The sequence below is a fragment of the Pelophylax lessonae genome, assembly GCF_965119305.1.
Source record: "Pelophylax lessonae genome assembly, chromosome: 2".
Taxonomy (NCBI): Eukaryota; Metazoa; Chordata; class Amphibia; order Anura; family Ranidae; genus Pelophylax; species Pelophylax lessonae.
In genome coordinates, this window is record NC_138769.1 from 732,376,358 (window position 1) to 732,397,738 (window position 21,381).

General features: G+C 45.5%; 1 protein-coding gene across 1 annotated transcript; it reads right to left on the reverse strand.

Moving 5' to 3' along the window:
• Window positions 1-933: 933 nt before the first annotated feature.
• LOC309547652 (histone H4) lies at window positions 934-1,245 on the reverse strand (the record flags this gene model as incomplete). The annotated part of the gene is made up of 1 exon (XM_082247529.1): window positions 934-1,245. One exon carries the CDS (start codon window positions 1,243-1,245, stop codon window positions 934-936), a length of 312 nt encoding a protein of 103 aa, XP_082103655.1.
• Window positions 1,246-21,381: the final 20,136 nt, after the last annotated feature.

Sequence of the window (21,381 nt, forward strand, 5' to 3'; positions counted from 1 at the left end):
CAGAACACATTTCCTTTTCGATGCCTCAGCAGGAATTACTGGCTGATTATGGAAACTCCCACAGCTCTGATTTCAAATTTGCCCGCCTGAAATGTGAAGAACGTTACAAACAATCAGCTCTATTATACCGCCAAATCCGACACTGAGACCTGAGATCATTAGATGAGACATTTATCCGAGAAATATCATCAATGCTTTATTATCAAGAAGATGATTGGATAATGTAAAACATTTCCATATATTCTCTTTTATTCCAAGTCCTCAGAATGCAGAATCCCCCTCCCCCACTATTACATACAGAACATGATAGGGAGATGACTTCTCTCATAGATCTCTACCTTTCTATAGGATAGGAAGTATTACACGTTTCATCATCACATCTGTATAGAACTATGCAAATAAAAATCAAATCTCTCTCCCCTCTTTCTGATCCAAAAAAAATTTGTACAGATAGCAGATGCACAGATTTGTTTTGTTCTTCCTCTATCACAATAGGAATATTCAGAAATATTACATCTGTGTTGTATTTCTATCATCATCTCAGTATTAGTGATCTCCATTCTTTTCATCATGAAATAATGATTTTTAGGTTCAGTTCCAACAAAAACTGTATATTCTCCTCACTCAGCTCGGAAAATCTTCTATACATCAACTGCCCAACCAATTATATGTGTAACATTGTCCTGTTCTTCCATATCTTTGGTAAATGTAAAGCAGATTGAACAATCAGATTGCAGAGTGTATGGGCAGCTAGACATCGCAGCACTCCATTTCTTAGTTAAACAATTAGCGGAAGTTCTTCTTGTTACACGATAAATGTGTAGAAATAAATGTGTTGGGAGTTGTGAATGATCAGCCCTTTGTATGAGAAGGTGGGTGGCCCTGAGAAGGACCTTTGTTGGGGTGAAGTGGGTAAGCGGTGGATGTTGGGGTTTAGCCTCCGAATCCGTAGAGAGTGCGGCCCTGGCGTTTGAGCGCATAGACGACATCCATGGCGGTGACGGTCTTCCTCTTGGCGTGCTCGGTGTAGGTGACGGCATCGCGGATGACATTCTCCAGGAAAACCTTGAGCACTCCGCGGGTCTCCTCATAGATGAGACCGGAGATGCGCTTGACACCCCCTCTGCGGGCCAAACGTCGGATGGCGGGTTTGGTGATGCCCTGGATGTTGTCCCGGAGCACCTTCCTGTGGCGCTTAGCGCCTCCTTTCCCCAGACCCTTTCCTCCTTTACCGCGACCAGACATGATGATTCTCTGCTACAAAGACAGACTGAAATCAGCTGTCTGCCCGCCCTCCTTATATACAGCCTGAGCGGACCAGATGGAAACCTTCCTGGGAAAGAGGCGGAGTCACACCATTCATTACAAAATAAAGATAATCGTATTCATTTATAAGGCTCCTAATTATTATATTATATTCAGATATAATAATGCAACACAGCAATACATTTCCAGAAGATTAATTTATTCCTTCTTCTCATCTATTTTCGATTTATTCCTGGAGATTACACTGAACAGGAAACTTAACACTTTATACCAGAAACAAAGTAACCAGTTTCATGAAATTGTTCATAGTCATTTCATATCATTTAAATTTACAAATATTGTGAAAAAGAAACAAAGACACACATCTTCAGACATGTCACAGGCTGAGCGGACCTGATAGGAGACATGCTGAGAAGGGGGCGGGGTTCAGTCATTTATTACACTGCAGAGAAGTTAATTTATTTAGAAGCTTTTAAATGTTTTACTGAATAGAAACGGATGTAATTTATCAGAAGCGCAATGTTTCCTTTATTGATACACTGTACATTTTTTCTGACATATCATGATTATATATATATTGTCCTTACTTAGAAACATTGTTAATATTTTGCTATTTCTATTTACAAAACGGGACTGATCAAATACGAAACATTTGTTTTTTTAATTCATTGTACAAATGTATCTGGCAGTGTCATTATTACTACATATTTCTACCAACACTTTCACTTTTTTTTATTCTGGTTTTAATATGAGGGAAATCTGTAACTACTTCATCTCTGAAAGACGGAACATTAATTATCGACCAGTTCCACGATCATATACAGATGTGTATATGTTAATTTTCTCGGATAAATGTCTCATCTGATGATCTCAGGTCTCAGTGTCGGATTTGGCGGTATAATAGAGCTAATTATTTCTCTGTAACGTTCTTCACAATTCAGGCGGCAAATTCAAAAAGGAGCAATAGGAAATCTGAGCCAATCAGAGGTGTGGGCGTTTCCTTCTTCAGCCAGTAATGTCTTTCTTATGAGGATTTCAAAGAAATGTATTCTGAGATCTTTCTCCGTTTTCCCTCCAGAAAATACTTGTTCAGTAGACTTTTCATTGATCTCTATAGGAAACATTCTCTAGCAGGGCGGATTCTGTATTGTGAAGTAAAAGAAAAAAGACTGGAAGAAATGTGACATTTATATTTCGAACGTATTTATTATGCATGGTTAGATAAACTGCCCGACAATTCAGAGGGCGGTTGATCGATGTTCCCGGAGGAAGAGATATCAGATTTTAGTGTCGGATTATTCTATCTGAGATAATCGGAACGTTCCATAATATTCCGGCGGGAAATATGAGTTATAAAATGCGAAAATTGCACCAATCACAGTTCTGGGCGTTTTCTTCCGATAATAAAATCTATTTTCCTTCCAAGGAGTGTGAAGGGGATCTGACATCTGTGTTCCTTTTCAGATGGGGGATGTTTGTTTGGTATTTAATATTCAATGATCTCTAATGCTGTTGAATATCTTCTGGAGATCAAAGGATGGAGGAAAATGACAGCCAGTCCCTGTAAAGAGATCACATCCTTCCTTCCTTCATATTAAATACGATATAAACAAATATTAAAAAATAAATACATAAATATATAGCACGTTGTTCCCTCACCCGGATCACAATCTTAGGTGAGGAAACCAACAATCAGATCTCCTAAACACCTATAATGCCACACTCACACATTCTTACAATAAAACATGCAGAGAACCGTTTGATGGATCAATAGATGACTCCGGGGTAAAATAATCAGAGCTCAGCACTAACTGTCATGATTACTACAGATTACTACCAGTCCTTTCCCTTTTTGTTTATTTTAGGATGTAGGGGGGGGGGGGGCGTAACGCCTACATGTCATGTCTGAAAGATGAAACATTAATTGTCGGCCAGTTCCCCGATCATATACAGATCTGATAATGAAACATGTAATACTTTATTTCCCATCATATAGAAAGTTTTAGATCTATGAGAGAAGTCGCTTCACTATCATTTTCTGTATGTAGCAGTGGGGGGGATTCTGCATTCTGAGAACATATGGAAATGCTTTACATTATTCTATAATCTTCCAATTTTATTTCTGTTTATTCTGTACTAATCGATTAATCTGCCTACAAATAACGTGTTAAAGATATTTCTCGGATAAATATTTCATCTGATGATCTCAGTGGGATTTGGTGTTATAATGGGGCTGATTATTTGTCTGTAACGTTTTTCACAATTCAGGCGGGAAGATTTGAAAATGCCTAATTCAGTTCTGAGCCAATCAGAATTGTGAGCGGTTTCATTATCAGCCTTCATTAGTCAGCGATGTCTTTAAGAGGAATCCAAAGTACTCTATTCGGAGATTTTCTCCATTTTCAGCCCAGAAAAGATTTGTTCTGTATACTTTTCATTGATAGATCTCTATAACAGTGCTCAGCTCTGCCTCCCCTCAGCAGCCGGCCACACACCGAAAATGGATGAAAGAATGAACAAATGGACTGGACCCCCCCAAAGTGGCGGAACTTCAGGACACAGTCGCAATAGTGACTGTTGCGACTCTGTTAGTTCTGCCACTGATCTGGGGTGGGTCTAAGAGCAATGAGCCATGATTGGAAAGAGTTATCATTAATTTCTCTAATCACAGCTCTGGGAGTACTCTGTGCACTGATTGGGCAAAGCCTTCTTTTTTTTTTTTTTTGTATGTCTTTATTTAGTCAAAGGTTGCAATACTAACAAGTGAAATGGCAGAACATAATATGACACTGTGCATAGCACACCAGTGGTGGCTTGTGCATTGGGGGCGCAGGGGCACTGCCCCCCCCCCTCCCATCCATGCATCCAGGCCCCTAATCTGCATGCGGGGCGACAGATGCATGGACTTCAATGGGGCTTTTTTTAGCCATGTGATTAGCAAGAGGCTTTAATAGGTGGGCTTGGGGCGCAGAACACTGTGCCTCGAGCCCACCCAGTTGTGTGACAAAAACAAATGAAAATTCGCTATTGTCACACGAATCCTCCTCCTGGCCAATCAGGAAGCGAGTCTTGAGACACGTTTCCCGATTGACCGAAAGGAGAAGCCATGCCATTGGGTATAGAGGAGAAGGGAGGAGACGCAGAAGACAGGAGTCCTGCCTGGGACCTTCCATTGTGGTGTTCCAATGGCCACACATTTCCGACAGGCCTCCGAGTCCACCAGTTGATATGGCAGTAGTTGGCGGGCTATCAGTTCCGACAAGCCAGCAGTCAACCGTTGGGCAAGAGTGTTATCCGGCGTCATACTTTTTTTACGCTCTAACAGCCTGCCTTTTTCCAGAACAACATGAGGACTGCATGATGGAAGGTGGAGTGGAGGACAATTGTGAGGAGAGAAGAGAAGGAGAAGGAGAAGAGGCGGGACGGTGAGAGCCTGGAGTGTGGCTTTGTGGGTTCTGACGGTGTTGCTCCCACTGGGCTCGGTGATGGGAGGTCAGGTGCCTTCTTAAGGTGGTCATCCCTAGGTGAGTGTTGGGCTTACTGCGACTTATGCATTGACTGCAAAGGCTGCAGATGGCAACACTGTTGTCAACAGCGGACACATTAAAAAAGCCAACACTGCGGAGCCATGTTCTGGCGTCCTGGAGCGCCAGATGTGACCGTACATGGTTGATGGCTCGCTCCTGATACATTTGCAGTCTGCTTTGTCTCTCCTGTGCAATGCAAGTTCCGCCTGCTTCTCCTCCCTATCTGTTGGACCGTCTCTCCCTCTGAACTCCTCTCCTCGTCCTCTCTTGTGGGCACCCATGTGACGTCCATAGACACGTCATCATCCACGTCACCTTCCCCACCACTAACATTCGAGATCTTGGAGTCGGCAGCAACAGCGGGACCAACCTCCTTGGGCTGATCTGGGTACTGTGGTCAGACTGCTGAGTGGCGGCTGTTGCTACCTCCTCTTCCTGATCCGATGCCAAGAATGGCTGCACATCACAAATGTCTTGTGATGGATCGGAAAATAATTCCAGTGACTCAAGAGGAAGGTATATGGTGGTGGAGGTATTGGTGGCGGTGTCTTTGGGGGTGCACACAGCAGAGAGTGAAGAGGGTGCACATAGAGAGGATGAGGAGGGTGCAAAAGAGGAAGGCTGAGTGAGCCACTCAACCAAATTTGGTGCGTCCTTGACGTAATCAAACACACCTTCTGAAACTTCACACTTTGGCCCCAGCCTACTGCTCCTGCCCTACCATCCCTGCATAAGGGCCTGCCTCTTCCTCTGCCTGTCATTTTTTAAATTACCCTGTGACAAAAGTCTCTAGAGAAGCGCAGTATATGTGGAACAAGGTATATAACACCCCGCTTCAATCTGTGATATTGGGGGGCCACCGGTTTATCACACCAGTTCTACAAAAAATTGGCCAGTGACTATTGTCACTGTGTGTAGCACAGTTAACGCAGCAAAGGAGGCCACATTTTTGCAGGACTAAAATACACTCTTAGAAAAGTATACTGTTAAATAACACCACACTTCAATATATGGTATTGGGGGGCCACTGGTCTATCACACCAGTTGTAGAAAAAATTGGCCAGTGAGTTTGGCACTGTGTGTAGCCGAGTAAATGCTGCAAAAGAGGCAATATTGTTGCAGGACACAAATAAAATTATAAAAGAATACTCAGATGACACCCCACTTCAATCTGTGGTGTGGGGTTCAATCACCCCACTTCAACCAGGCAAAGTGCCGCCCTAGGCCTGGGCCTTGTTGGCCTAGGCCAAGATACAGCACTGGGCAAGGGTCCATCTGACCACTGATAGCTGGTCTGCAAAGCACGGTCAGGGCATGTATATCACTTACACTGCGCATTGGGTAAACCTGCTGGCGGCTGCCAAGCATGGAATGCATGGCTCTGCAGAGTTGGTGACACCGCCACAACTTGCACCTCCTCTACTCCTCCTACTCCATCCTCTTTGCTAACCTCCTCGGCTGAGTCCTCCTCTGCTGTTGCGTCTTGCTCCACACCAACTGTACCCCCCCCCAGCTCCCCAGGGGCTATTCCACATGCCGGATATGACGGTGTCACGCTGTCTTGGGATTGACTTGCCTGAAAGCAGAGAGTCACACCGGACCAGCACTACTGTCCGCCCTGAACGCACAGGTGGATCAGTGGCTGACCCTGCACCAACTTGAGATCAGCAAAGTGGTGTGTGACAACGGAAGCAATTTGTTGGCGGCATTGAATTTGGGCAAGTTGACACATGTGCCGTGCATGGCACATGTGTTGAATCTGATTGTACAACGCTTTGTGCATAAGTACCCAGGCTTACAGGACGTCCTCAAGCAGGCCAGGAAGGTGTGTGGCCATTTCAGGCGTTCCTACATGGCCATGGCACACTTTTCAGATATTCAGCAGCGAAACAACATGCCAGTGAGGCGCTTGATTTGAGACAACCCGACACATTGGAATTCAACACTGCTAATGTTCGACCGCCTGCTCCAACAAGAAAAAGCGGTCAACGTGTATTTGTATGACCATGGGGATAGGACAGCCTCTGCGGAGCTGGGTATTTTTTTGCCACGTTACTGGACGCTCATGCGCAATGCCTGTAGGCTCATGCGTCATTTTGAGGAGGTGACAAACCTAGTCAGTCGCACCGAAGGCACCATCAGCGACATCATCCCATATGTTTTCTTCCTGGAGCGTGCCCTGCGAAGAGTGCTGGATCAGGCCGTAGATGAGCGTGAAGAGGAAGAGTTGTGGTCACCATCACCACCAGAAACAGCCTTATCATCACTTGCTGGACCTGCGGCAACGCTGGAAGAGGAGTCTGAGGAGTCAGAGGAGGAATGTGGCTTTGAGGAGGAGGAACACCAACCACATCAGGCATCCCAGGGTGCTCGTTGTCACCTATCTGGTACCCGTGGTGTTGTACGTGGCTGGGGGGGAATAACACACCTTCAATGACATCAGTGAGGACGAGGAATTGGACATGAGTAGCTCAGCATCCAACCTTGTGCAAATGGGGTCTTTCATGCTGTCATGCCTGTTGAGTGACCCTCATATAAAAAGGCTGAAGGAGAACAACCTGTACTGGGTGGCAACGCTACTAGACCCCCGGTATAAGCAGAAAGTGTCTGATATGTTATCAAATTACCGGCAGTCGCAAAGGATGCAGAAGCTATAAAATAAGTTAAAAAGTATGCTTTACACAGCGTATAAGGGTGATGTCACAGCACAACGGGAATCTAACAGGGGAAGAGGTGAAAGTAATCCTCCTCCTACCACAACCACGCCGGCAAGGACATGACGCTTTACAAACGTGTTGTTGATGAAGGACATGCAGAGCTTTTTAAGTCCTACGCATCGCCACAGCCCTTCGGGGTCCACCTTTAAAGAACGACTCGACCGACAGGTAGCAGACTACCTTGCCTTAACTGCAGATATCAACACTCTGAGGAGCGATGAACCCCTTGACTATTGGGTGTGCAGGCTTGACCTGTGGCCTGAGCTATCCCAATTTGCGATAGAACTTCTGGCCTGCCCCGCTTCAAGTGTCCTGTCAGAAAGGACCTTCAGCGCAGCAGGGGGTATTGTCACTGAGAAGAGAAGTTGTCTAGGTCAAAAAAATCTAGATTACCTCACCTTTCTTAAGATGAATGAGGCGTGTATCCCGAAGGGACTGACAGTGGGGGATGCATTTGACTTAAAAAGGCCTGATGAGATGCCTTGAGCTAAAAATGGTCCACACGCTGCTGTATTTAATCTCTGCAGGCCGGATGACTTACGTGACTTCTCCGCCACCAACTTCGGTTCAAGCCGTAATGTTTTAGTGAACTTTCTGCCTGGAAAACCTCAATTTTTCCGGCCGCTGGCTGCAACAATACCTACTTTTTCAGGCATGTGTACAATAGATGCCTAATTTTTCTGGCCTCTGGTGCTAAACCGTGGCTGCAAAAAACAAAACACAAAAAAAGTCACATGCATGTATCAATTCCCCTTCGTGATCGTTACCTTGTTACCTTGAAGGGGCTTGCGTATCACAATGAAGCGATCACCTCTAGGAGTGTGTTGGCAATGTTGGCACACCCCAGATGATAAGGTCGTTGCTTCATTATGAACAGACCAAAAGCGATCTGCTGGATAATTTTTCATAGAAAAAACATTAATTTTCTTTATGATCATCTTGGGTGATCATTAAAGCCTACTAGGCCAACAATGGGCCCACACTGCAGAATCATTGTTTTCTGGGTCACTTAATTGTCACTGAACTACCTCAGCACGACCATAGGCTTTGAAAAACCGCCATCGCCTGCAATCTCCCAAACGTGCGCATGAGCACAGTCATCACTACAGCAAGATTGAAGCATAGAGGAATAAAATTTATGTCATGAGTGTGTCAACTATTGACAACTCTTTGGGCTTGTCTAAAATCTATTTGATACACGTCCCCTGATAGGGGACGTAACAGGGATTAAACTGATAAGAATAGTACCACTTAACCCTCCTCTTATGTTAGCTTTCTGTTACTATCCATGATGTTAACGGGTCGGTTTTGACCCGTGTTTTAAATCAGCCATAAAATACCCTCTGAACAATTATTTATCATCCAATTTGTTTCTTACCTCTTGGTTACCTTGTTAGGCTTCTTTATCCTTGAAAAGATTGGTTTTAATATTTTTGGTGTGACCCCTTAGACCTTTCTTTTGATAGCATACCTCTCGTTTTCAAATTTAAAAAATGGTAAAATAAAGTCAGCAACTCTGAAAAGTATTGGTCCTATGTTTCTTTTCTTTATTTAGAGAAGCAGACAAGCAGGCAAAGAGATAGGCCCCTCCCTAACTACAGCTCACAGGGTTGAGAGGTGATTGGCTGTCAGTGTTACTAAGCAGAGAGAGTGTTTATGATTTCAGTTTTGGCACTTATTAGTGTCCTATAATCCTATATTATAACTGGGTCAGAATTGACCCTAACACCATAAACGTCTTAATTTACACCACATTATTTTATAATTTAGTGAAAAGGATTTTTTTTCTATTACATTGTTTAAATAGAGGTTCCTGACAAAGTAAAAAAATCTTGATGCAATAAACAAATTTATGTGATACTTATAGACATTCAAAACCTGAAAACAGGTCGGTTCTGACCCTAACACAAGAAGAGGGTTAACACACCACTCATATAGGATGGCACAGTACATTGCACGGCGCACGCGCAGTGCCCAAAATTGGAAGTAAGAGGACAGACCAACCATCTTTTTCCATCTCCCGGTTCCTAAAATCTATTCCGTACACCGGCCCCTGATAGGGGACGTAACGTAACAGGGATTAAACTGATAAGAACAGATTTTTTTAATTAAAAAAAAAAAGAGGACAGCCTCTGCGGAGCTGGGTATTTTTTGGCCATGTTACTGAATGCTCATACACAATGGCTGTAGGCTCATGCGTCCTTTTGCGGAGGGGACAAACCTGGTCAGTCAAACCCAAGGCAACATCATCGAACTCATCCCATATGTGTTTTTTTTTCTGGAGCGTGCCCTGCGAAGAGTACTGGATCAGGCCATAGATGAACATGAAGAGGAAGAGTTGTGGTCCCCATCACCACCAGAAGCAGCCTTGTCGTTGTCGATTGATGGACCGCAGAGAGAGGAGTTTGAAGAAGAGAAGTCAGAGGAGGAAGGTGGCTTTGAGGAGGTGGAAGACCAACCACAGCAGGCGTCCCAGGGGGCTTGTTCTCACCTTTCAGGGACCCTTGGTGTTGTACGTGGCTGGGTGGAGGAAGAGACCTTCAATGACGTCAGTGAGGACAAGGAATGGGATATGGCTAGCTTGGTATCCAACCTTGTGCAAATGGGGAGTTTGCGGTTGTGCAAATGGACTGACTGACTGACTGTTAAACGGGGAGTTTGGTCTGTTAGAGTTTGGTCTGTCACTGTGAAGCGGGTGTAACCCTTACACTACCTGATTGATACAACATCATACCTGATCGTATACACACACTGGATGTTTTAAAGCACGTTATTCCAAACAATTTAGGAATTTTAGGTGATTTATGCCCTTTACAGATTAAAACCCGACTCTGCGTCAACTACGTAATTTTCCATGGGAGTTTTGCCATGGATCCCCCTCCGGCATGCCACAGTCCAGGTGTTAGTCCCCTTGAAACAACTTTTCCATCACTATTGTGGCCAAAAAGAGTCCCTGTGGGTTTTAAAATTTGCCTGCCTATTGAAGTCTATGGTGGTTCGCGAACATTCGCTGAGGTTCGCATTTGCCGTTCGCGAATGGCAAATTTTAGGTTTGCGACATCACTACACACAGTGCTGTTCTAATCTGCTATTTAAAAATTACAAATTAATTTTTTTTTTTACATTTTTTCCTTCATAGCCTGCTGATCGTGAGATAAAACATAAGACACTGCTGTGTTCACATCTGCTATTCAAAAATCAACAATTTAAGTGAAAAATAAAAAATATTTAGTTCATACGTTCCTGTGAGATACACCCGTTGTATACTGTTGTTCTATTCCGCTATTTAATAAACACCCTTTTGGGGGTAAAAAAAAAAAAAAATTGCGGCATAGTCTGTATCGGTACGTGTGAGATACACCTTTTAAATTTGTTTGGCGCATCTCCTTCCACCGCCGAGGATTGCAGGGCGCTTCAGTTTGCCTCCTGTTCCGAACTCCTCCTACTCCTACTCCTCTTCCTCATCCTCCCGTCTAGGGTACAAAAAATTGTAATCGGGGCCTAGTCTGTGTTTGTACGTGTGAGATACACCGTTTTATATATTTTTTTTTTAATATACTCACACGGGTTTAACTGACAGCAAAGAACTTAGTATTTGATGGCTAGAGGTACAGTAGGCGTTCACAGTATACAGAAGTAAGTGTCGGCCTGTATAGGCTCCAAAAATTAGCTCACATGGGTTGAACTGACAGCAAAGAACTTAGTATTTGATGGCTAGAGGTACAGTAGGCATTCACAGTATACAGAAGTAAGTGTTGGCCTGTATAGGCTCCAAAAATTAGTTCACATGGGTTTAACTGAAAGACCATTGCTAGACCATGTGTCTGTGGTCAGATGTATCTTGGCACTAACACTGTGTGCCAGAGATATATTCACTTGCCACTGAACATGGCCATACAGGTCTGGAATGCCCTTTTGCAAGAAATATTTCCTGCCTGGGACCTTCCATTGTGTTGTTCCAATGGTCACAAATTTACGAAAGGCCTCCGAGTCCCACAGTTGATATGGCAGTAGTTGGCGGGCTATCAGTTCCGACAAGCCAGCAGTCAAACGTTGGGCAAGAGGGTTATCCGGCATCATTATTTCTTTCCGCTCCAACATTTGGACCACAGAAGCCTGCCTTTTTCCAGAACAACGTGACGACGGCATCATGGAAGGTGGAGTGGAGGGCAAATGTGAGGAGAGAGGAGAAGGAGAAGGGGCTGGACGATGAGAGCCTGGAGTGTTGCTTTGTGGGTTCTGATGGTGTTGCTCCCACTGGGCTCGGTGATGGGAGTTCAGGTGCCTTCTTAAGGCGGTGGTCCCTAGGTGAGTGTTGGGCTTACCGCGACTTATGCATGGACTGCAAAGGCTGCAGATGGCAACATTGTTGTCAGCAACGGACACATTAAAAAAAGCCCACACTGCGGAGCCATGTTCCGGCATCCTGGAAATGCCAGATGTGACTATACATGGTTGATGGCTCGCTCCTGATACATTTGCAGTCTGCTTTCTACCTCTTGTGCAATGCAACTTCTGCCTGCCTCTCCTCCCTATCTGCCGGCCCGTCTCTCCCTCTGAACTCCCTTCCTCTTTCTCTCTTGTGGACTCCCACGTGATGTCCATAGGCTCGTCATCATCCACGTCACTTTCCCCACTACTAACATTCAAGATTTCTGAGTAGGCAGCAACAGCGGGGACCAACCTCCTTGGGATGATCTGGGTACTGTCGCCAGACTGCTGAGTGGTGGCTTTTGCTACCTCCTCTTCCTGATCCAATGCCAACAATGGCTGTGCGTCGCAAACATTTTGTGATGGATTGGAAAATAATTCCAGTGACTCAAGTGGAGGGTATGTGGTGGTGTGTCTTTGGGGGTGCACACAGCAGAGCGTGAAGAGGGTGCAGATAGAGAGGATGAGGAGGGTGCAGAAGAGGAAGGCTGAGTGACCCACTCAACCAAGTCTGGTGCGTCCTTTGCCGTAATTGTACGCACCTTTTGAAACTTCACAGTTAGGCTCCGGCCTATTGCTCCTGCCCTACCACTACCACCCCTGCGTACGTCTCTGTCTCTTCCTCTGCCTGTCATGTTTTTTAATTACCCTGTGACAAAAGTCTCTAGAGAATTGCATTATATCTGGAAAAAGGTAGATAACACCCCACTTAAATATGTGGTATTGGGGGTATTGGGGTATCTATCACACCAGTTCTACAAATAATTGGCCAGTAACTGTTGTCACTGTGTGTAGCACAGTCAACACAGCAAGAGAGGCCAATTTTTTTTCAGGACTAAAATACACTCTTAGAAAAGTATACTGTTAAATAACACCCCACTTCAATATGTGGTATTGTGGGGCCACTGGTCTATCACAACAGTTGTTGAAAAAAATTGGCCAGGGAGTTTATTGCTGTGTGTATCAGACTTAACTAAGCAAAAGAGGCAATATTGTTTGCAGGACACAAATACACTTGTAAAAGTATACTCAGATAACACCCCACTTCAATATGTGGTATTGGGGGGCCACTGGTCTATCACACCAGCTCTAAAAATAATTGGCCAGAGAGTTTGTCACTGTGTGTAGTATTGCTGCAGCAATGCTCAGTCAGCACACCTGTCACAATGCTGCACAGTGCACAATAATACTACTAATCCACTATAATATGCTTTCTACAAAGTATATTATACTGTGGATTAACCCCCTCCCCCACCCCCCTTTTTAGTGCACTGCACAGCAATACCAAAAAAAAAATTGCAGCCCTTTAAATGACTTTTTTGGACATTAACAGAGCAATTTGTGTCACTGCTGACGATCTCTAACTGCCCCTACAGCACAGACTGGATACCTGCCCCAATACTAAAGAGACTGTAATAGACCCTATACCGACATTGCAGCACTTTAAATGACTTTTGTGGACATTAACAGAGTGATTTGTGTCACTGCAGATGACGATCTCTATCTGCCCCTACAGCACAGACTGGATAACCTGTCCCTATACTGAAGAAAGACTGGACCTTTTACCGATATACCAGCCCTGAAAAGGACTATTGTGGACATTAACATAGCGATCTGTGTGACTGCAGCTGATCTCTAACTTCCCCTAAAGCAACCACTGGATACATGTCCCTAACCTGAAAAGAGACTGTAGAAGGCCTATACGGAAATACCAGCCCTGAAAAGGACTTTTGAGGATCTTCACAGCGCTATGTGTCTAGAAAACTCTCCCTGATGAGCACAGCAGACCTCTCCCTACACTGGCAAAAAGAGGAACGTGAAATGGCTGCCAGGTAAGGGCTATTTATAGGGTAGGGGGACTGTCCATGTGCTGAAATGTTTCAATTGGCTGTCCTGTTCCACCTGACGGCTGTGTCATGGGTCAAAGTTTTCCCCAATGTAAACTAATAGGGCCGCCGCGAAGTACGCCATGTGTTCGCAAATTTGGTGGGTAGCGAACAAGCAAAATTTGCGAACCACAAGGCCATCTCTATTAAGTGGTTAATGCTAGCAGCAATATATTGTTTGAACCAATAATGTGTTAGTTTATAGACATTATTTGAGCAGCAAACACCACTTGTTGAAGATTTCATTGTTTGGTGGGTGAACCTGCTCGAAAGGTGCAAACTTGATCTTTGGACACGTGTGTGTGTGTGTGTGTTCAGGGGATTTATTGCTCTAGTTGACTAAATTCAAATGTTAATATTTACTCTGTAGCACTTAAAACCCTAAAAAAAAAAAAAAAAAACATAAATAATAATACTTTTAAAAAAGAGCATTTTTGTATTTGTCCAGCCTTGTTCCCAGAGACTTTAATGATGTTTGTTGTCCAGCTCAGAGGTTATGCGATGTTCGGAAGTTATGGAGCGAAGGGGGGTGCAGGATTGTAGATTGTATGTAACTTCACCAATAAATGAGCTAAACATTTCCGTGAAACAATTTTCTACTTCTAACTTATATAAAGGACTGTTATCCGAGGTGATATTATTGTAATCAGATTTGTATGTAGCAGATACTTTGTACATATTTTTGTCATTTACCTATCAGGCATCTCATGGATTTAGCTATGTACATTGATCTGTTGCTGATTCTTTAAATAGATACAAATAGACAAAGATTTGACTGGGCTGACAGAGTAGATACAATGTTTTGTTTTTCTTGCTTCTATTTCCCATTGTGTTGCGAGTTAAGAGCTCCACGATCTTCCCAAATACAAAGTAACAATTTTATGGCGGGAGATTGTTGAGAATCTGTTATTGTAACAATGTTTGAGTGAGGCATGAGAGTTTAGTAAGCTCTGCCACCTTGTGGTCATTCCAGGTACAACACTTCGGTGTGTGCAGTACAAGGAGATGAATAGGAAGTGGCCAGAAAGTGGAGATGATCTCTGCAAAAAAATATAGCATATATAGAAATTATTCTGACTATATATATATATATATTAATCGTAGCATCACAAACGTGTCACCCACGTCTCTGTACAAAGAGCCGGACATACGCAGTTTTTATTCCTATTCTTCAATAAGGATATATTTTATCAATGTGATAAATTGTATTATTACTGTCAGGTAAAGGGCACTCTAAAGGCAAACACTTTGTCTTCTTATCGCACTCAGACTTGTAATACAGGTGAGTAGTAATGAGGGGAAATGTGATCACAGGACATCATTCTCTCATCTCTTTTCATTCCAATCTTTTCTATGCTGATCGTCTACTCACCGCTAAACTCCTCCAACCAAAACCATGCACACCTACATAGAGCTCCAATGTCAGAACACATTGTATTCCAGATTTCCCCTCTTTGCTATTAATAGACCACGCCTATGATGGCTCCGAGTTGCTATATTTAAATCTCCCGCCATAATTCTACTGGCCGTTAGGAAGATTCAGCCGCATTATACCGCTAAAGCCGACATTGTAGAAGTTCTATTCATAGATCTGTTCATCTTCCTCCAAATGACGTCACTTGTGTCGGTTTTCAGCTTCCAAATATTTCCACCAAATCGGTAAAATCCTCGAATATTACTGCCACAAGCCCGCCAAGTAAACCCAATCATTTTTTTTTCCCTGTTACCAAACCCAACGGATCTTCTCAGAGTCACCCACTTATATCTAAGAAGGAGCCGGACATACATGTTTGGGAGATCTCATTGTATATTTAGACACGGAAGATTGTGATCCGGCTGGGGGACAATGTGCTATAATGACACCTGTCCGTCCTAACAGCAATTTAGTTTTTATATGATTTTAAAGTTTAATATAACACATTGAATTGATGTGAGTTTAGATAAGCAGGTGATCTCCTTACAGGGATTGGTTTCCATTGCCCTCCATCCTTTAGATTAGACGCATTGCTATGTATGGATATGGGACCCAAATCCAGTGATAAGGTGCAGAGAACCGTTTGATGGATCAGTAGATGACTCCGGGGTGAAATAATCAGAGCTCAGCACTAACTGTCATGATGACTACAGATTTCTACCAGTCCTTTCATTTTTTGTTTATTTTAGGATGTAGGGGGGAAATCCGTAACGGCTACATGTCATGTCTGAAAGATGAAACATTAATTATCGGCCAGTTCCCCGATCATAGGCAGATCTGATAATGAAACATGTAATACTTTATTTCACATCATATAGAAAGGTAGAGATTAGAGTTGAGCGCACACCTGGATGTCCGTGTTCGGCGGGTTCGGCCGAACTTAAAAAAAAAAGTCCGGTCAGTGTCCCGGACTTTTGCCGAACTTTTCCCGGACACCGAACCCCATTGAAGTCAATGGGGACCCGAAATTTCAGGCACTAAAATGGCTCTAAAACACCAATGGAAAGGGCTAGAGTGCTACAAATGGCAGCAAAATGTAGTTAAGAGCATGGCAAGTGCTCTGCAAACAAATGTGGATAGGGAAATAACTTAAAACAACCAAAAAAAAACAGAAAAAAAAAACAATGTTCTTCATCTCTGAAGGACGAGGCCCATATGGAGTAGGAGGGAGGTTGAGGTGGTGGTGGATGTGGCGGTGTCATAGGCAGTGGCGTAGCGTGGGGGGTGCAGGGGGGGGGCGGCCGCACCGGGCGCAACATCTGGGGGGGGGGGGGGGCACGCTCGCACTCGCAGCTCTTTGCTCCTGCCTGGCACACTCACTCTCACTGCAGTGCTGGCTGTGCGAATCCGAGCCACCAGGTCGCCGCCCACTGTGGAGGGGGAAGGGGGGTGCCAGGCGTGTGGTGCGGAGAGCGAGGGACTATCTGGGGGAGGGACAGTGCAGCGGCCGCCCAGCGCATCGCTGAGCGCGGGAGAGAACCACACCAGCCCAGCAGTGTTAATTTTGGCAGCAAATTTCAATTTAGTTTTAGTCTTAGTCTTAGGACTAAAATGGCATTTTAGTTTTAGTCCTATTTTAGTCTTCTGCAAGTGTTTTAGTTTTAGTCGTATTTAGTCGACTAAAACTCCTGTATATTTTAGTCGACTAAAACGCCCTACATTGTAGTCGACTAAAACTCATTTTAGTCATCTATAATCAAATGGGTGTAGTTCAATTGTAATTTGTAATGCATTATTTAAGCATTTCTCTACAATTTCCAAACTCATTATATACTACTGCTGGTCCTGGAGTGAAAAATCTAATATGTTATTATTTATGCTTTGAACATGCACCAGTGTTAAATTTTGGCAGCAAATTTCGATTTAGTTTTAGTTATAGTCTTTTGACTAAAATGCCATTTTAGTTTTAGTCGTATTTTAGTCTTAAGACTAAAATGCCATTTTAGTTTTAGTCGTATTTTAGTCATCTGAATTGTGTTAGTCGACGAAAACGTTTTAGTCGGTTTTAGTCGACGAAATTAACACTGCAGCCCAGGCAGCAGCAGAAGAAGCTGGCAGCGGCGGCAGGTGACACAGGCCAGAGAGGAGAGAGCCAGTGGTGACAGACGCTGCAGGAGGAAAACCTAGGAGGACCTGGAGGAGAAAACCTAGCCTGCTGTGATCGGGTCGGGACAGCCGGTGAAAAAAAAGGTAGGAGTCACAAGGAGTCAGGAGTCAGGACTGACTGGAGTAGTACTGGGCTCAGTGGGCTGGCTGTGTAGTGCTAGTAGTGACTAGACTGACTGACTGAGTGTGTGTGTGAGAAGAAGAACACTGAATAGTATATGTGGACTGTGGACATAAAAGGCACAGAAGAATGTATTTAAATGGAGCCATATGATTATGTGTAGCGCTACTCATAGAGGATCCTCAGAGAGGGGATCTATGTTATGGGGAATCTGGCCTGCTGTAAGGGGGAGATCTAAATGGGGGATGGGACCTCACCTCACCCTCACCTGCTGTAAGGGGGATCTATATGGGGGACATGATCCCCCATATAGATCCCCCTTACAGTAGGCCAGGGTGAGGTGAGGTCCCCCATATAGATCCCCCCTTACAGCAGGCCAGGGTGAGGTAAGGTCACTCTGGGGTCCCCCATATAGATCCCCCCTACAGCAGGCCAGGGTCCGGACCTCACCTCACCTCACCCTGGCCTGCTGTAAGGGGGGATCTATATGGAGGACCCCAGAGTGACCTCACCTCACCCTGGCCTGCTGTAAGGGGGAGATCTATATAGGGGACTGGACCTCACCTCACCCTGGCCTGCTGTAAGGGGGATCTATATGGGGGACCTGGGATCTATATGGGGGACCTCACCCTGGGCTGCTGTAAGGGGGGATCTATATGGCGGACCTCACCCTGGCCTGCTGTAAGGGGGGATCTATATGGGGGACCTCACCCTGGCCTGCTGTAAGAGGGGATCTATATGGGGGACCTCACCTCACCCTGGCCTGCTGTAAAGGAGGATCTATGGGGGACCTGCCCAGGCCTGCTCTAAAGGGGGATATATAGGGACCCTGCTCTAAAGGGGATCTATGCCATAGATTCCCCCCTTTAGAGCAGGCCGGGGCCCCCATAGATCCCCTTTAGAGCAGGCCAGGGTCCCCATAGATCCCCTTTTAAAGCAGGGTCCCCATAGATTCCCCGCTTTAGAGAAATATCCCCATAGATTATATGGGGACCATTCTCTAAAGGGGGATCTATGGGGACCCTGCTCTAAAAGGTGATCTATGGGTACCCTGGCCTGTTCTAAAGGGGATCTATGGGGGCCCTGGCCTGCTTTAAAGTGCTTAGGGGGTAAGGGTTTCTTTAACTAATCTAGTGGAAGAGACTCAAGTGCTAAAATCCCGCAGGTTAGGGGGCGCAAATTACTTGCCTTGCCCCGGGTGCTGACAACCCACGCTACGCCACTGGTCATAGGTGTGCGCACAGGGTGTGCCGGGTGTACCTGGGCACACCCTAATCAGCTAGGGCACATTAGCATTATCGCTCTGTTTGCCAGTGAGGAGATGGGAAAGATCTCCCTCGGACCTGCTCTGCTCTATTTCACTTTGCCAGCAGGGAGAGTAATGTATCGGGCCATGTACATGTAGGCAAACACATGCATGTGTATTTCAACTTTGGGGTGCACACCCTAATGCAATAGGCTGCGCACACCTATGGGCGGTGTAGGTGGAAGCTGCGGTGGAGGAGGACCAGGGCCGGATTAAGAGCATCATGGGCTTGGTGCTGAGGATTTTGAAGGGCCTTAAGGGCCGTGCCTTGGCATGCACTCAGAGGAGGAAGGGTGCAGCCATGCATGCCTAATTCAACATGGGATGTTGTCTCTGAAGCCCATAAACACATCCATGCATCGGCAATTGTCCCTCCTTGTCCGGCCTTCATGCTGTGTGGGGAGGTTCTGAGGGAGCTGCCTGGGGAAGCGAGCATAGAAGCCAGACTTCTGTGTTTACAAGTGACAGAAGAGCGGTAACAGTGAATATGGCCAACCCGGGGCCTATATTAAGGTAGAGGCCTGGAGCTGCAGCTCCAATAGCCAATAAGTTAATCTGGCCCTGAGGAGGACGAGGTAGCCAACACTGCTTTTTTTCAGAAATTTTAAATGAGGGTATACCCCAAAAGAGTGAGAAAGAGCAAAAATAGAACAATGGCTGGGTAAGGTCGGTATCCATCGCTATTCTGCACAAGGTATGGAAAAGTCCAGTGGGATCCATGCCTGGTTCATTTTAATGAACGTGAGCTTGTCCACATTGTCTCTGGACAGGCTGCTGCGCTTGTCTGTGATAACGCCCCCAGCCATGCTAAATACCCGTTCAGATAATACACTGGCTGCAGGGCACGCCAGCACCTCCAAGACGTAAAGGGCAAGCTCAGGCCATGTGCCCAACTTGGAGACCCAGAAGTTGAAGGGGGCAGACCCGTCATTCAGTACGTCTAGGCGTGTGCACACATACTGCTCCACCATGTTGGTGAAATGCTGCATCCTGCTAAGACGTTCCATATGAGCTGCTGGTGCTGCTGTTTGTTGTGGCGTGCTGACAAAGCTTTTCCACATTTCGGCCATGCTAACCCTGCCTTCTGAGGTGCTGGCGGTGCCCTGGTTGCGTTGGCGACCTCCTCCTCCTCCTCCTCCTCCTCCTCCTCTGCCTTGGCCTTGTGCTTCCACTGTGGCCCCGCTGTCAGGTGGGAATGCCAGCAGCATCGCGTCTACCAGCGTGCGCTTGTACTCGCGCATCTTGCGATCGCGCTCCAGTGAGTGAATAAAGGACGGTATGTTGTCCTTGTAACGGGGATCCAGCAGCGTGGCCACCCAGTGCCATCTTAAGACCCTTATAGGCCCCTGGCCAATGCAGTGCACTGGGGCCCCCTGCCTACTCAATCACCCACGAGAATACACATTACAGGTAACACTATATACTACAAGAGAGTACAACTACTACCTGGAGTATATACCTTACTATATACATATTACAGGGACAAATATATACTAGAAGAGACAACTACCTGGAGTATATACCTTACTATATAAATATTACAGGAAACACTATATACTACAAGAGTCTCTTAGTATATTGGCCTTGTCGCCCTCTTGCTGCTTCTTGTTGATCTTGAAGGATCCGGAGGCTCCATGTCCTTTCACCTGGACGAGGCTCCCCTTAGTCACCAGCGCCCTGATGGCGACCTTGAGGCGGTTGTTGTTCTTCTCCACATCGTATCCTGAGGCGGCCAGGAGCTTCTTGAGGGCGGCCAGGGAGACCCCGCTGCGCTCTTTGGAAGCGGCCACGGCTGTGACGATGAGCTCGGACACGCTGGGACCGGACGGCTTCTTGCTGCCTTTCTTGGCTCCTCCGGCTGCCGCCTTCTTAGCCGGCTTCTTCTTGGCGGCGGGCTCCGCTGGAGGAGCGGCGGCTGGGGCGCTCTCAGTCTCAGTCATGATTCTAGAAAGTCTATTGGACAGATAAACTTCCTCACTCGCCTCTTCTGGGATTATATAGTTAAACTTCCTACACTGCTATTGGTCGGTACACAACAAGCCTCACGCTCTGCTATTGGTTACACATCAGACACGCCCACTCAGTATCATGGAGTAGTTGGAGAATCTTCTCTCTCTTGTTGTGTTTCCCCGGTAGATAGAAAACCGACTTTTATCTGAAATAGAACGCTGCCCGATCTTCATCGGGGACCCAATCTGCTCACTGGACTGTCACTTATCGGGGGTCACTTACAGCTGTCAGGAGCTGCTGAGGAGGCTGAACACAGAGGCTGCAAAAACCTCCATCATCCTGAGTGTGTGTCCCATTCTTCCTTCTATCTTCTTTTCTACACAGAAAACAATCTTCTCACATCTCCCTCTAGAATGATCTTCACATTAGATGAGTGAAGAGTGACCATCAGGAAACATTTCCCTCTAATACAGAACTCTGCTCATCTATAGCTGAGTAGAAGGAGCCTGGAAGAAAAACATCAGCCGGTGACATGAGATCCTTGTGTGATGGGATGGGAGAGATTGTTATACATACAAATGTCTCAGCTGATTACAC